The sequence below is a fragment of the Aquarana catesbeiana genome, linkage group LG02 (assembly GCF_042186555.1).
Source record: "Aquarana catesbeiana isolate 2022-GZ linkage group LG02, ASM4218655v1, whole genome shotgun sequence".
Lineage (NCBI taxonomy): Eukaryota > Metazoa > Chordata > Amphibia > Anura > Ranidae > Aquarana > Aquarana catesbeiana.
Window position 1 is genome coordinate 77,352,494 of NC_133325.1, and position 15,664 is coordinate 77,368,157.

The 15,664-nt window shown below is 40.7% G+C and overlaps 2 protein-coding genes across 3 annotated transcripts in view; both read left to right on the top strand.

Annotated features, from left to right (window-relative positions):
- The window catches only part of ARHGAP42 (Rho GTPase activating protein 42), a 525,190-nt gene extending 520,745 nt beyond the window's left edge, over nt 1–4,445 (top strand). For both annotated transcript variants that reach the window (XM_073613052.1, XM_073613053.1), the window contains one exon: nt 1,184–4,445. In XM_073613052.1, coding sequence (XP_073469153.1) covers nt 1,184–1,272 — 89 coding nt within the window. In that variant the 3' untranslated portion in view covers nt 1,273–4,445. The remainder of the gene's footprint in view (nt 1–1,183) is intronic.
- A 1,059-nt stretch (nt 4,446–5,504) lies between these two features.
- LOC141126968 (nicotinamide N-methyltransferase-like) overlaps nt 5,505–15,664 on the top strand; it is a 57,875-nt gene continuing 47,715 nt past the window's right edge. The window contains exon 1 of the mRNA XM_073613054.1: nt 5,505–5,865. The gene's annotated coding sequence lies outside the window, so the exon portion shown is untranslated. The remainder of the gene's footprint in view (nt 5,866–15,664) is intronic.

The following is a 15,664-nucleotide window of genomic DNA, read 5'->3' on the forward strand; positions in this document are numbered from 1 at the left end:
AAGTTTGGAGGAGAAGGCGAGTAAGGAGATAGGACATAGATTGTTAAGATTGGTGGGGTCCAGTGAGGGCTTTTTAAGTATGGGGGTGACTAGAGTTAGAGAGTGTAGAATCGAGTCAGAGGGTGAGTGTAGCATTTGCGAGGGAGCAGGATCCAGGGGGCAGGTGGTTAGATGAGTGTTATATAAAAGTTTAGCAACCTCATTAATACCAGCAGGGTTGAGTGAGGGAAGTAATGATTGTATCTGTGGACATAGGGTGTTGAGCGGGGGAGGTTTCTGTGTGTTGGAGATCTCCTCATAATCCTAATAAACCATCGGTTGTTGTTAAGGACACGGCGGCCAGCTTCCCGGCCCGCTCCTTAACAACCACCTATTCTTCACACAGAATTCGAATCGATCGATTATTTTTTTGACTGTCTGAATTAGAATTGTTCCGAAAATTTGGAATTTATTACAAAACAAATAAACGAAACAAAACAAATTTCAACTAAATTCGTTACTACTTCAGTCGGAGATTCGGATACATCCGAATCTCGGAATATATCCAAAAATGTGTCCGAATTTATATTCGGACCGAAACAAATTGCACATGTCTAGTGTAAGGCAGCTACCTGGCTCTCTGCTCATACCTACCAGTCCTAAAGTTCTCAAGTTCTACCAGGTGGAAGTCCAGTCTTCTGCGGCTTTTGGCCACAAGGATCTTGCAGCAGCACTCTGAAGTTGGGCCCTTTGACCCTTGTTGCATCTGTTGACACAGTTCTGTTTGCGTAGTTGTTGCCCAATTTTCTCATTCATTGCTTGAGGTTGTCCCAGGGTCTATGCATGTTTTGCTGGTGTCCTGTACTGTACGATTATGATAATAAAAATTTTGACTTACCAGGAAATTCGATATATTGGAGTACATTACAGGACACGGGACACCTTCCCTTCTATTCCTTAGTTACTCTGCATCACCTGCCTATAACCCAGGGTTTATTAATACTTTCCTGTGTCCTGTACTGTATTCCAAGATATAGAATGTACGGGTAAGTCAAAATTCCTCTTTTTAAAGCCTTTCCTACCAAAAACCGACAACTATAAAGACACAAAAAATATGAAACCTGATTTTGAACTTTAACTTGGTTGTGTTGGCCAATTTCACATGTCAAATCGTATTAATCTCAATCTTTTTTATGTTACCCAGTGCACAGATCTGTGGAGCCAGGCTGGTTAAAGGCGACCTACGAGGGCAAAACCGGATTAGTTCCAGAGAATTATGTTGTCTACCTCTGATGATGTTAGTGGATAGCCATATTTTCATGGTATCCATGGTGACAAATAAGAAGAAAATATAGCGAAGAGCCAGATGAAGGAGAATGTAGGCTTTTGTAGGCCTCTTTGGTTGAAGGATGCTTTGGAAGGGTGGTCCACCAAGACTTGTTAAAAAAGACTTTACTTTTACATGGATACTGTATACAATCATATGGTCATGTTCCTACGTATGTGTTCAAAAGTGACCAGAAGCTTAAGAGATTCGGTACTTAATTCAGGGTGGAATTGCACTGATCCCATTATCCGGTACCCGACCCACTCAGATGTTGTCCTCTGAATGAAATGGATTGTTTGGGTAGATTGTTGACCTAAGTGCATATTCTTTGCATTAGTCATTTACTTTTTTAATAACTATATTTTATCTTCACGTTGTAAGTGCAAGTGGGTATTTAAATGTGATTTAATTTGCCAACAAATCACTAACTTTGCCCTCCATGAAGGCTATAGGTATTGATGTGTATGAGATTTCATTTTAATGCAAATGTCTTGTCTCTCTGTAGAAGACTCCATGACCAATTATGTTTTCTGCAACTTATATATACCAGCACATGTCACAGACTATACCTTGGTTTTCTAATATGCAAATAGTGACAGCTTTTGTGGTTGCTGGCTCAGGCCTGTTACCCCCAAGTGCCTTACTACTGGGGCATTATTGCAGCTGGCAGCCTCATCAAACCAGTATATGAGGAGCAGAAGAACTGGGCCAAAGCCTAAATGAGATGTGATCATTTTCCTATGCCTTCTATACATTCTATAATTTGCATACCTACATTATACCCAGAGGTTTAGCCAGTTCACCTGAATAAGTAAGGATTTGTGCCAGTTAAGACCAGAACCATAGAACAAATGGCCCTAGTGTTGAAGGGCTGAAAAGGCCCTACATACACACCCCATATCACAGACTTAGCTATCTGGTATAGTGTGTGTGAGATAACACCAAGGGAATAAATATACTTCTGTCACCAGTCTTTAAATATTATATACAGGTATACCCAGAAGCTATAGTCAACAATAGCAAACTGTTAAACAAGAAGCACTTGCCTAAACAAAAACCTGGATTCAGCAGCAGCTTTTCCATGGACAGAAAATGTGGTCTCAGCTTCTCTCTTTCTCTCTCTACTTCCTTCCTCTGGGGTTTCCAACCCAACTGGCAGGGATAAGAAATGTCTGTCTATACCCAACCAACTCTGTGGTAATTAACAAACAGCTATTTAAAAACACAAACAGCTGAGGGCAGCAGGTCCCTACAATACAAATGTAAGATCATATCACTTATCTGCTTCATGTGCAAAGATATGTTTTACATTTTTTTCCAGTGTGATTCTGTGCCTCAGTCAGCTGTCTGTGCAGCTTTTAGCCAATATTATGGAGCAGTCACCCCAGTCAGAGGCTCACTGAGCCATTTGTGGCTCTGAGTTGCCTCTGGTGTTGCTTGTAGCAGTTTGTCAGTAATCGCTTGTCTTTTTTCTTGAATCCATCCAGACAATAACAATTTTGTTATTTTATTGAAGTTGCTAACAATATTGTTGACAAAGGTTTTGAGGTGCTATTTTTTTTTATACTTGTGGTTCACCGCTATTTGGTGGTTTTGAATGTCTTGAATTTTCTTTTTTACAACATTGCAAAGGAATAAAGGAGAATACTTTCTAAGTCACTGACCATGAATGAGCATATTTGAATGGTCATGTGATTGGGCTCTCCTCCCAGCTTTTTTCTCATAAAATTTTACTGCAGTCCAATGCACATCTGTGGTGGTTCTTTTTCTTTTAAAAAGCAGGGGTATGCCCCCCCCCCCCCCCACCTTGTGAATGTACCCCTTTGTGATATACAGTATATTTAAAAAAATAAAAATTAATCAACTGTTGGATACAATGTGGCTGAATTTTAACGTGCCCATGCCATGTCCAGATGTGCTTCACATCGTGCTGCATGTGGCAGCAAAACTGAAATGAGGGCTGAATTTATCATTCCTTCCCAGTTAGGCTACTATCTCATGCCATATCTTCCTACCCCAGTCAATTTCCCTGTAGTATTATCGAAATATAAAGATCAGCAGTCATCATTTTCTCACTTGTGTCAGTAAATCTAGAACCAATGACTTAGGGCCCATTCACACTATTGCATTGAGTTGCCCTTCAGGAAGTGGTACATGCATCTTTTTGGTGCATTAGGCAAGTCCATTCTCTCCCATTAATGTACCGCTGTGCAGTTTAGAAGTTTACTAAGAGGTATATGGAGCCAAAGTGGGTGAAATGTAATACTAGACTATCATAATCATATTAGACTACTCCACCAACTTCCCGGGATTAACTGTGCAGGGACGGCAACACTGAAGACCCAGCTAGATGGTACTGGCACACAGGGGGATGTCTGGAACCTTTTATTATACTCAAGATTTTGTTCAACAGCATGATGTATGGGTGGCTGCCACCCCTGGTAGCCATTACGCCCTAGGCCATGGCTTATGTTGACTATGTAGAAAAGCCAGCCCTGTCCAAATGTTGAAGTGTAAGTCCAGTAAAGAGAGAGTTTTGCTTATATACAGTCATGGTGAAAATGGTTTCGTGGGACAGAACAGCAGTAAAAAGTGTCAGGGGTTCTGAGCCTTCCTAAATCTATCCAAAACAAAATAAAGAATGTTTTGGTAGGACTTATGCTTTAATAAGTATGGATCTCAGACATTGGTGAACATAATAAAACCCAAAATTTAAGGAAATTATTATTTTGTAGGGGGGGGGGGCTACGTCAAGTCTCAAGTGGATGTACCCATAAAAAATCATGGAGGACAAAATTAGACTTTGTTGGACAATGTTGCCACCTGCAGGATGGGAGGTGTAATATTAAATAAAAATAAGTATTCAAATCAACACAGTTTTTATTGTATAAACCACTGAGGATTTTTTTTTAATGCAGCCTTTGTTCACATACAGTAGAAAATTATTACTTCCATGTTTTCAGATTTAGGGCCCTCAAAATTTTGATTTCCTTTAACCCACACATACAATTTAATTTTATATAAATATAAATAGCTATTGTTGTAAATAATTGCACCTGAAAACACGCTGTACATATATTCCTATGTATAAAATGTTATGTATAAGTTGTTGAATAAAACCATATTTATAAACAGGAAAGTTGTGATTGTGAAATTTGTAACATATTGTTGTACCTCTCAGCGCACAAAGCCTAAAAAAGGTTTTTATCTTAGGGTAAAAACTTATTTTTGTTTCATACATTTGCAAGTAAACGTAAAGCTACACTGCTGCATGAAGGCAAAACATACAGATTGGTCTGCATCTGACCAGGCTCTCAGCGGTATGTTGAGAAGCTAATCTAGCTGCCAGTGAGGAATCTGGTTGAATCCCAACATTATTGTTAGGATCCTCTCTAGAATGGCTCTGTGACGTCAGCTGACAGCAGACATTAGCCCACTGTTGGCTAATTCTAGGTCACAGGAGTGCAAAAGTAAGTGCTTTCTGGTGACCCACATGAGAAGTATGACCAACAAACGTTCGCCATACTCCTCCTTTAAATTGTGCTTCTTCTCATATTATTTATTTATTTATTTATTTCAGGTACTTATATAGCGCAGTCAATTTACGCAGCGCTTTACATATATATTTTACATTCACATCAGTCCCTACCCTCAAGGAGCTTACAATCTAAGGTCCCTAACTCACATTCATACATACTAGGGACAATTTAGACAGGATCCAATTAACCTACCAACATGTCTTTGGAGTATGGGAGGAAACCGGAGTACCCACACAGGCACAGGGAGAACATGCAAACTCCAGGCAGGTAGTGTCATGGTTGGGATTCGAACCAGCGACCCTTCTTACTGCTAGGCGAAAGTGCTACCCACTACACCACCGTGCCACCCATATTATGAAAAGAATAATATAATCCTCAGAGACTAATGCATTGCGCTGCATTGATCTGAAAGGGCCTCATTGAAAATAAATGTGATTTTCACTGTCCTGCGATTCTGTGCGACCGCAGTCTCATCTGAAATCGCACTGGTGAGAACCAGGCCTTAATATGAACAATCCAATGTGATAGTTAATCACCTGTCAAACTTTTTTCTAGTTGTGTCCCGGGTTACTTGGGATCCCATCACTAAAAATACTCCTTTTTTCTACCAAGTGTTTTGTAAAAATCCAGCGTGAGAATGAAGCATGATACTGTTTACTTTCAGTGTTCGCTGCAGATAAGTTTACACTCCAGCGAGGTGGCGTGTCAGAGGGATAAGCCATGCATGCCTCTGGAATTTGATGTCAAATTCCTGAGGAAGGGGCACGTCTACCCCTGAAACGTGTAGAGTGACGAACTGGGAGGTCCTACATCATTCACTGCATGCACATGCACATCTTGCCCTGAGTGCGAGCCCCGAGTGCCCCGAGTGCGAGCGTGTCTTCAGCGATTGCTAAAAGTGCAAAGCATCATCCTTCAATCTCTCCTGCTGGATTTTACCAACTACTTAGGAGAAAACAGGAGTATATTTAGAGACGGGACCCTCCGTAACCCAGGACACAACCAGCTAAAGTCTGACAGGTAATTAACCATTACATGGGATTGTTTACATAATTCTCTGAGGTTTATATTATCCTGTTCATAGTGTGAGCTGTGCGCCAGATGAAATGAACTTCACTGTTCCAAAACAGATTTCTCAAGGAAGTCTTACCACTTTACCAAGTGACACTAAACTCACATTATTTAAAACTAAAATAAGTGCAATATGCCTAAATATAAGACAAATTTAGCTTCTATCTCTCTCTTCCTTTATTTCATCTCTCAATGACAAGATGTGTTCTGCTCTTGTCCTTCTTCAATGCCCCCTTGAGATGGACTACACATCTACTGCAGATCACCGGCTGGATTCATGTGAACTGAGTTATTTTTTATCAAGAGCCCCCTAAATGGACTATTCACTATATTACCAAAAGTATTGGGATGCCTGCCTTTACACGCACATGAACTATAATGGCATCCCAGTCTTAGTCTGTAGGGTTCAAAGGATAGGCCAACTCAATATTGAACCCTACAGACTAAGACTGGGATGCCATTAAAGTTGATGTGTGTGTGTAAAGGCAGGAGTCTCAATACTTTTGGTAATATAGTGAATGTGTGTTTATGGACTGCGCCAACTATTAAAATAAATTTGTGTACCACCACTGCTATTTACAACCATAAACCTTAATGATGTATATCAGTGTCAAAATGTCCTCACAGTGTGCTCTTTAGAGAACTATATGTCCAGTGATTAATAAGCCCTCAAGTACTATTGATTATGCCCTTCAAAAAAATTAATATATACGTGCTTGTGTGCCCAAAAAACATATATAAACATATAAAAGGATGTGTCCTAAACCATAAGATTCAAAAGCATATGTACAATACCAAAGTGAAAAACAAACATAGATAAAAAGATAAAGCTGCTGCTGCTGTGAAATAAAAGAAGAACATTCAATGTATATCTTTGATAAAAAGTTCAAACTCAGTATAGTGGACGATTCCAAGTAGCTAATAAATCCCAGATGAGTTGCCTCAGTGAGTGATCAGCCAGCTCCTATAGATTCATCTCTTAATTTTGCAGCTAAATACCACCATTTTGTGATTCCACCACCACTTATAGATTGGCCATTCACCAGATACAGGTGAATGTGCTCCTTTGGTTCATTAGTTGAATAACCACTCCATACAATGGATCAATCTGCACCCTCTTCACACTACCAGTTCGCATGGAAAATAAATGGCCATTATGGTATAGTATTAGACATGTGCACACTGAAATATTTCATTTCGGAATTTCGTTTTCTTCCAAAAAATAAATTTAGTTACTCCCGAAATTCGTTTTTATTTCTTTTGTTTCGTTAAAAAATGCATTCGTCTGAAAATCCGAAATAATTAAGGTTAAATCTGTCATTGAAGGCTTATGGTGTCTGTCGAATGTTCTAAGAAGATTCGACGGAACAGCTAAACTGTACGACGCCGCAATCGTACATTTCCAGTCGAATGTTCCGCCTACAAGCTATAGTGGTATTCTAATGTTGTATGACACTAGTAATAATTATATTTATTAATTATTATTACTAGTCAACCAACATTATAATTCTTCTATAGCCTATGGGCGGAGCATTTGGCCATAAATGTCCACTCGCGGTGACTGCTTCGTCGAATCTTCATGTCGAATAATCTTGGACTAATAGAGTTAGGTTAGGCACATTCGACCTTTTTTGGTATTGTCTCTATAATGTCGAATCTTTTCTCTCTATGTAGAATAAACTTGAACTAATAGAGCAAAGGTTAGGCACAGGTTCGATGGACACAGATCGCTATTGTCAGCGCCATGTCGAATCTCCTATCTATATCGAACTATTGTCACAACGAAAACGAAAATAAAGCATTTGTTTATGTCGGATCTTTCGGTTTTCGGATTCTGCAAGTTCGTTATCGTTTGTTAAAACGATAATAAAAATACCCAAAATTCTGACGAAAATGCATTCGGACATAAACAAATGCACATGTCTATATAGTATATCTAAACTTGTTTATTTAAAAAAGGTATAAAAGACTATTGCACTCACATGTTGATGTGCCCATAAGCCAGCACCAAGCTGTTCCAGCCGTGTATGTGGGGTCCGAAATGTCGGTTCCCCTGTACGTCTCCTACTCCGTGTGTGTTCCAGGCCTCGCTCCCACTAGGCAGGAAGTGACGTCAAAATCGTCACTTCCTGCCTAGTGAGAGCGAGGCCTGGAACACACACGGAGTGTGAGATGTACAGGGGAATGCACACTGGCATTTTGGACCCCACATACACGGCTTGAACAGCTTGGTGCCGGCTTATGGGCACATCAATATGTGAGTGCAATAGTCTTTTATACTTTTTTAAATAAGTTTAGATATACTATACCATGATGGCCATTTATTTTCCATGAGAACTGAAGAGGGTGCAGATTGATCCATGGTATGGAGTGGTTATCCAACTAATGAACCAAAGGAGCACATCCACCTGTATCTGGTGAGTGGCCAATCTTTAAGTGGTGGTGGAATCACAAAATGCTGGTATTTAGCTGCACAATTAAGAGATGAATCTATAGGAGCTGGCTGATCACTCACTGAGGCGACTCATCTGGGATTTATTAGCTACTTGGAATCATCCACTATACTGAGTTTGAACTTTTTACCAAAGTTATACATTGATTGTTCTTCTTTTATTTCACAGCAGCAGGTTTATCTTTTTATCTTTGTTTGTTTTTCACTTTGGTATTGTACATATGCTTTTGAATCTGATGGTTTAGGACACATCCTTTTATATGTTTCTATATGTTTTTTGGGCACACATATATTAATTTTTTTGAAGGGCATAATCAATAGTACTTGAGGGCTTATTAATCACAGGACATATAGTTTTCTAAAGAGCACTGTGAGGACATTTTGACACTAATATACATTTTTAAGGTTTATGGTTATAAATAGCAGTGGTGGTACACAAATTTAATAGTTGGCGCAGTCCATAAACACACTTTTTTCGTCATAACCTAACCCGAAAGTGGGGAGGGTCTTTTCTGACTGCAGCAGACATAAACGATTGGCATAATAGATTTTTGGTTCCCTGCGCCGGTACCCTGTATAATGATAGTAAATGTGCCTTGACTACTTTGACTACCATGCTGTCTCTATGGTGACTTACTCACATTGGGTCTGGATGGTTCTCCATTGAGAAGTTGGTCCTTTTATTTTAAGAATGTGCACAAGACCATTAGCTGTTTACTTAATGTACCCAAATTTTCCATGTGCGAGGCAGTGGCTTCACCTTGGCTCACTCATTTGGACTTCTATGGGCAACATACACATGCTATGAATTCCAGTCTACCCTACTGGTTGATATTACTCTATTAAAGATTAGGAGTGGGTTTCAGTATACTGATTCTGTCACATGTGCTCCTGAAGGATTCCCAAAATGCGCCAAGTCCACATGTGAACTGTAACCGGAATCTTCGCATGTTGTGAACCCATATGTGGAGAGTAATTTTTAATGTTGTGTAATCGTTTTTTAATGGTACCAAATAAAGTTGTTTTTGTGGTACTCAGTTTCTCTCCTATATGTCCACACAAAGTCCATGACTGCATATTCTGTCCATAGTTGTACTTGATTTGCTAGGATGTGGACATATAGCACACACAGTCTGGGCTTCTCTCCCGCTATAGATACACGTCTACTGCAGATCATGTGATCAGAAATAACGGCACTGCTTGCTCTACACAAGTAGTAGTGGTGAGGTGCATCAGTGGAGGATTAGGAGCATGCACAGGACAAAAAATAAGAAAACAGAGCCATGGTATACTTGATATTTTAGAACGATTGATGTATTAAAAAAAAAATTGATTTTTTTCTTACATCTTTTTGTCTATAGGGTCCATAGAAAAATGAATTATTTTACAAACAATATTGCCAAAAGGAAGCCTAGTTTGTCCAAAATAATAACAATGTACCTATTACTTTGTTATCTTAAGTAATGGCAATGTTTTCGCTGAACGAACAGACCCTTTTCTGTCTGTTTTGTACTTCTGTTTAGTAGATGTCAGTAGATGTCAGGCTTTTTATTTATAACGAAACCAGAAAGTGATACTGCGCAAATGATAAAGTACAATAAATCAATGTTTGGAGTTTTGGTTCCGAATATGGGAAAAACACCCTCATAGGTAGGCACCACATCCCTGAGCAAAAATTAAGTTTAAATGGACATACAAACTAAAGGGATTTTCACGGTGCAAGTAGATTAAAGTATACGGAAAAGCTGTATATCTTTTCTCTTTTTTTATTTTAAAAAAAGACAGTTTATTGTTTACATTTAAAAAACACATATATTATGTGGAATAACAGGCAAATTCCTTTTGAGATTAAAAACAAAGTGGTCAAAAATAAGGGATGACAAGAAAGGATATACACTACAGGTTCACAGATGGTAATTATTGCATACTAGCCCGACATGTTTCGCATTTGTCGCTTTTTCAAGGGATATGCAACTGTATAGTGAGTCATCCAATACTTTTAATGATTCTACGGAAATAAAGAAAAAAGAGAAATTTTTGTATATACACATGAATAATTTTCTGCATTAATGCAACATTAAATATCCAGAAAAAATATGTGTTGTCACTCTGAAGTGTCCATAAAGGCTTACCCCCGAAGTTGACCCTATACAATCTCGTCAGAACCGGCATATACAGACACAGCCAAGCATGACAGCAAGGAGGCTTAATTGCAACCACAGGGAGCAGTAAGGAGAAGCTGTTGTATAGATAATAGATACAGTGTCAGGAGGAAATATTTTTATACAAAGGGTTAATTAGATTTGGGAAAAAAAAAAAAAAAAAAAATTATCAAAATCAATCAAATGACACTTACGCCGAGGGTTAATTAGAACTGCGACCAATAATACAGGTAGCCAGCGAAAAAAGTGAAATGATGATTGCCAGAAATATTTGAGTAGTGAATATGTTAAAGCTAGAAAATAAAAATAAGAATAAAAATAAAAACAAGGGATATTTTCACTAGACAGAAAAAATGGGCTAAATAATTTAAGTTAAGAAATGTTTATAGGCAGGTAGTGGAAGTCTAACATGTGGCATAATGATAAAAGTAAGCTCAAGGTACAGAGATTTAGTTGTGACTCAACAAGAGTTCAATAGGTAAATAGGAACCAGAAAGTATATAGGCATAAGTATAGGGCAGGGTATGGTGTTCAACACCAGTCACTTACCTTGCCAAGATCTTGGCTTACATCCTCCGGCGCTGGCAGACATTGCTGTCAGATCTGCCGGTTTAAATACCGCTCCCCATCGAGCCGGCGTGTGACGTCGCCGGCTCGATGCGGACGTGATGGCGCCAGTGCGCATGCCCGAGGGACCAGGAACCCCGTCCAGACTTCAAGTCCCACAAGGCACCGCGCCGGCGGAGGGAGCCGACATGCGCAGTGCCGCGCACGGCTGCTCCTCCCGTGCAGGAGCCGCGTCACGGGGCGAAGGGGGCGGGGGAAGGGCTCCGAAAGTGCCCTATGATGGAACCGGTGCGACGGGGATGCACGGCGCGATGTGGGCACATCTCAAGGATGTGCCCCGGGCGTCCGTGTGGATGCAACAGCCCCCTACCCGCTGTTACAGCAAACACTGGGCTGAAAGCGGTTCGACAAGATGGGCCAAAAGAGTAGCCGATCGGGTAGGAAGGGACCACAGACCTTCCGATCTCGATCGGCGCTTCAAAGGGACAACACGTTTACATATAGGTCAAGGTGTAATTGCATTAAAGCAGAGTTACATACTCAAACCTGGTTACACATCAATACATGTTAAATCAAGCCGTGCATAATATGTTACAAAGTATATTATATAAAATAAATACATTTGCGATAGAAACACTTCATTTAATGTAAATGACACGGGGGAAGGATGGAGGAGGGGGGGGAAGGGAAAACTAGGTAGGCAGGATTGTAGGGTGTCAGGTGGACAGTGACACCACGGGATGTTGCATGGGCAGCTAACATCAGAGGAAGGGCCTGTAGCTAAGGCTTTCGTTCAAGCCCGGGAAATGGGTGGCTTGGAGGGTATAAATCCAGCGGGCTTCAAGCTGGAGCAGCGTCCGATCGAGGCTGCCCCCTCTTTCGTCCAGCGGGACATGCTCCAGAGCATAGAACTTGATGGTTCTGGGGTTAAAGTTATGGTACAGACCCACATGCCTGGCAATAGCTGTATCCATTTGTTTTTTCAGGATGGGTTTTATGTGGTCTCTAATTCGTTTGTAGAGAGGTCGTTTCGTTTTGCCAACATAAAAGCCACCACAAATACATTGAGCTAGATAGATTATACCCGGAGTTTGGCAGGTGGCATTGAATTTGATTGAGTACCACTGTCCATTAGGGAGTAGAAACCGTGATGTGTTTTCTACATAGCGGCAGATATCACATTTGCCGCATGGAGAAATACCTGTGTGAAGAGGTTTTTTATTTTTAAAGGTGTCTTGGAAGTGACTGTGGACTAGACGGTCCTTCAATGAGGGAACCCGTTTATAGGTTATTTCGGGAAATGGATTAATATGTTTGCTGACTGCTGAGTCAGCAGATAGAAGAGGCCAGAATTTGGTTATAATATTCCTGATTTCTCTATGTTGACTAGAGTAGCGGGTAATCAGTCTAACCGTGTCGGATTTGGTGGGGGGTTTGATTGAAAATAGTAGCGAGTCTCTATTTTGTATTCTAACCCTATTATATGCCCTTTTGAGACATGAGTGACTATATCCACGGGATAGTAATCTTTTATACAGATCTTTGGCTGCTGTCTGGAAATCTGCATCCTTGCTACAGTTGCGTCTCAAGCGCAAGTACTGGCTGTAGGGAATGCTCTTCAGCAAGGGGCCTGGGTGTGAACTATCCGCGTGGAGAATAGTATTCCCAGCCGAAGGTTTTCTAAAGAGTGACGAGTCTAATTTTCCGTTGGCGTCAATTGAAATAGTGAGATCAAGGAAATTAGTCGCAGTCGTGCTATGTTCCATGGTGAAACAAAGATTAAAGTTGTTAATAGAGATCAATCTAAAGAATTCTTTCAGTTCTGTCTCTGACCCAGACCAAAATAACAACACGTCATCTATGTAACGATACCAGGAAACGACCTTTTCCAATAGATGGGTCAGGTCGTCCCTGGAAAAAAGATCTTTTTCCCACCCCCCCAGGTACAGGTTGGCATACGATGGGGCACATTTGGTCCCCATCGCAACCCCCTGCACCTGGAGGTAGTGGGAAGAGTTAAACATGAAGACGTTATGTCTCAGTATATAGTTGAGAAGTTCCAGGACAAATCCATTGTATTTCTCAAATGGGGGACCTCTCTCATAAAGATGGCTACTCACAATTTCGATGCCCTTACTGTGGGGAATAGTGTTGTATAGACTTTCAATGTCCAGTGCAACTAAATAGGTGCCTGGTGGAAGTGAGATACCTTCGATGGTTTTTAATAGGTCTATGGTATCTTTGATGTAGGAAAAGAGAGAGGTAACGTGGGGGTGTAAATTGTTGTCTACCAGACTGCTGGCGTTTTCCGTCAGGCATGAGCAACCCGATATTATGGGACGTCCTGGAGGTTCCAGGATGGATTTGTGTACCTTTGGTAAGGCATAAAAAGTAGGGATTCGTGGGTCCCTTACGTTGAGGTAATCCCATGTGTTTTTGTCTATGATACCTTGGTGGTATGCCTTAAAAATGATGTTGTAATATTTAGTATTAAAGTTTTGTATTAAAGTTCTGGAAATAGGGCGGTACCAGTCTCGATTGGATAAAATCTTGTTGCACATATTGATATATTGGGCTGTTTCCATGATAACTAGATTCCCGCCTTTGTCGGCAGGTTTAATTATTATCTTTTGGTTAGATTCAAGAGATTTAATGGCAGCTTTTTGATTTGCATTTAGGTTAGAGGATACAATATTTTTTCTGGATATTTAATGTTGCATTAATGCCGAAAATTATTCATGTGTATATACAAAAATTTCTCTTTTTTCTTTATTTCCGTATAATCATTAAAAGTATTGGATGACTCACTATACAGTTGCATATCCCTTGAAAAAGCGACAAATGCGAAACATGTCGGGCTAGTATGCAATAATTACCATCTGTGAACCTGTAGTGTATATCCTTTCTTGTCATCCCTTATTTTTGACCACTTTGTTTTTAATCTCAAAAGGAATTTGCCTGGAATTAGGAATTAGCCGCGCTAACAGAAACATTATAAGTACAAATAAGTGAATAAGTGAATACGTACAGTATCTCACAAATGTGAGTACACCCCTCACATTTTTGTAAATATTTTATTATATCTTTTCATGTGACAACACTGAAGAAATGACACTTTGCTACAATGTAAAGCAGTGAGTGTACAGCTTGTATAACAGTGTAAATTTGCTGACCCCTCAAAAAAACTCAACACACAGCCATTAATATCTAAACCGCTCAGCTGTTGATATCCTGCTCGTCAGTTCTGCCTACTTAAGCTGTCCAGTCCAGAGGATCTCTGTCTTCGCCTTGGTCGACATCACAAGAAACATCTTCTGCAATCCTGTTTAAAGACTGGCTTTGCTGACATCCCTTCTGGCTCCAGATTCTGCTTGCTGTTCCACTACATTGATCCCTGACTTCTGGCTTGGCTGATTATCCATCCCAGTTACTGAACTTTGGCTATATGTTGACTACGTTTGTTCTTTTTACTTTTATTATTAAACAAGTGTGATTTAACTGTACTTCTGTCTCGGTCTGATTTCATGGTTTCTGACAGTAGGCGAAGGCCATGAATTCAGAAGATGCAGTCATTCCACTCGTTGGTAATATTTTTTCCCGATTGAATGAACTGGATCACTGCATGGATCAGTTCGCCATGAGGTTACAAACACTCCTGAGTCGCACGGCTCACCTGGAATCTCCTACTGTGGCTGCTCCGGTACAACCTATGTTGTAGGCCGACCCTGCTGCTGCTCCAGACTCTGTGCAGGCACCTGCCTCGAGTATTACCTCTATAAAAGGGGTATGTCTGGTTCCGCTCTGCTTCCCCAGCGATTTGGGGGTGATCCAGTCCAATGCTGATGTTTTCTCAACCAGGTTGAGATATACTTTGAGATGCTGCCCCAGGAGTTTCCCACGGACAAAAGCAAAGTAGGTTTTGTGATATCTTTGCTTTCCGAGAGAGCCTTGGCCTGCGCAAACCCTCTATGGGAGATGCAAAAACCTGTTGTCTTTAGCTACCCTGCGTTTGTGGCTTTGTTTAAAAGGGTATTTGATATTCCCGCACGCTCCGCTTCTGCTGCCAAGTGCCTCATGTCCATCGAACAGAGTACGAGAACTGTTGCCGACTACGCCATTGAATTCCGTACTCTGGCAGCAGAGGTTGCGTGGAACAATGAGGCCCTCGTGGCTGCTTTTTCTCATGGTCTCTCAGATACCATCAAGCATGAGATAGCAGTCTGAGATATACCCACTGAGCTGGAAAAGTTGATCACGTTTGCCATCCTCATTGACTCCAGACTCAGAGAAAGACTCTTTTAAGGAACGCTTGCGGAAGCCTCCTGTATGTTTGTCTCCGAGCTTTGCAGTCCCACCCATGCCTCCCTCACCTCCCATGCCTCCTGGTACTGAGACGGTCAGTGAAGGTGAACCCATATACTTGGGTTTCACACGTCTCTCTGCGGATGAGAGAACCTTTAGGAGGAGGGCATAGATTGTGCCTTTATTGTGGACAGGCAGGTCAATTTTTGAAGTCTTGTCCTACCCGTCCAGGAAACGCCTGAACCTTGAAGTCCTGTCATGGACA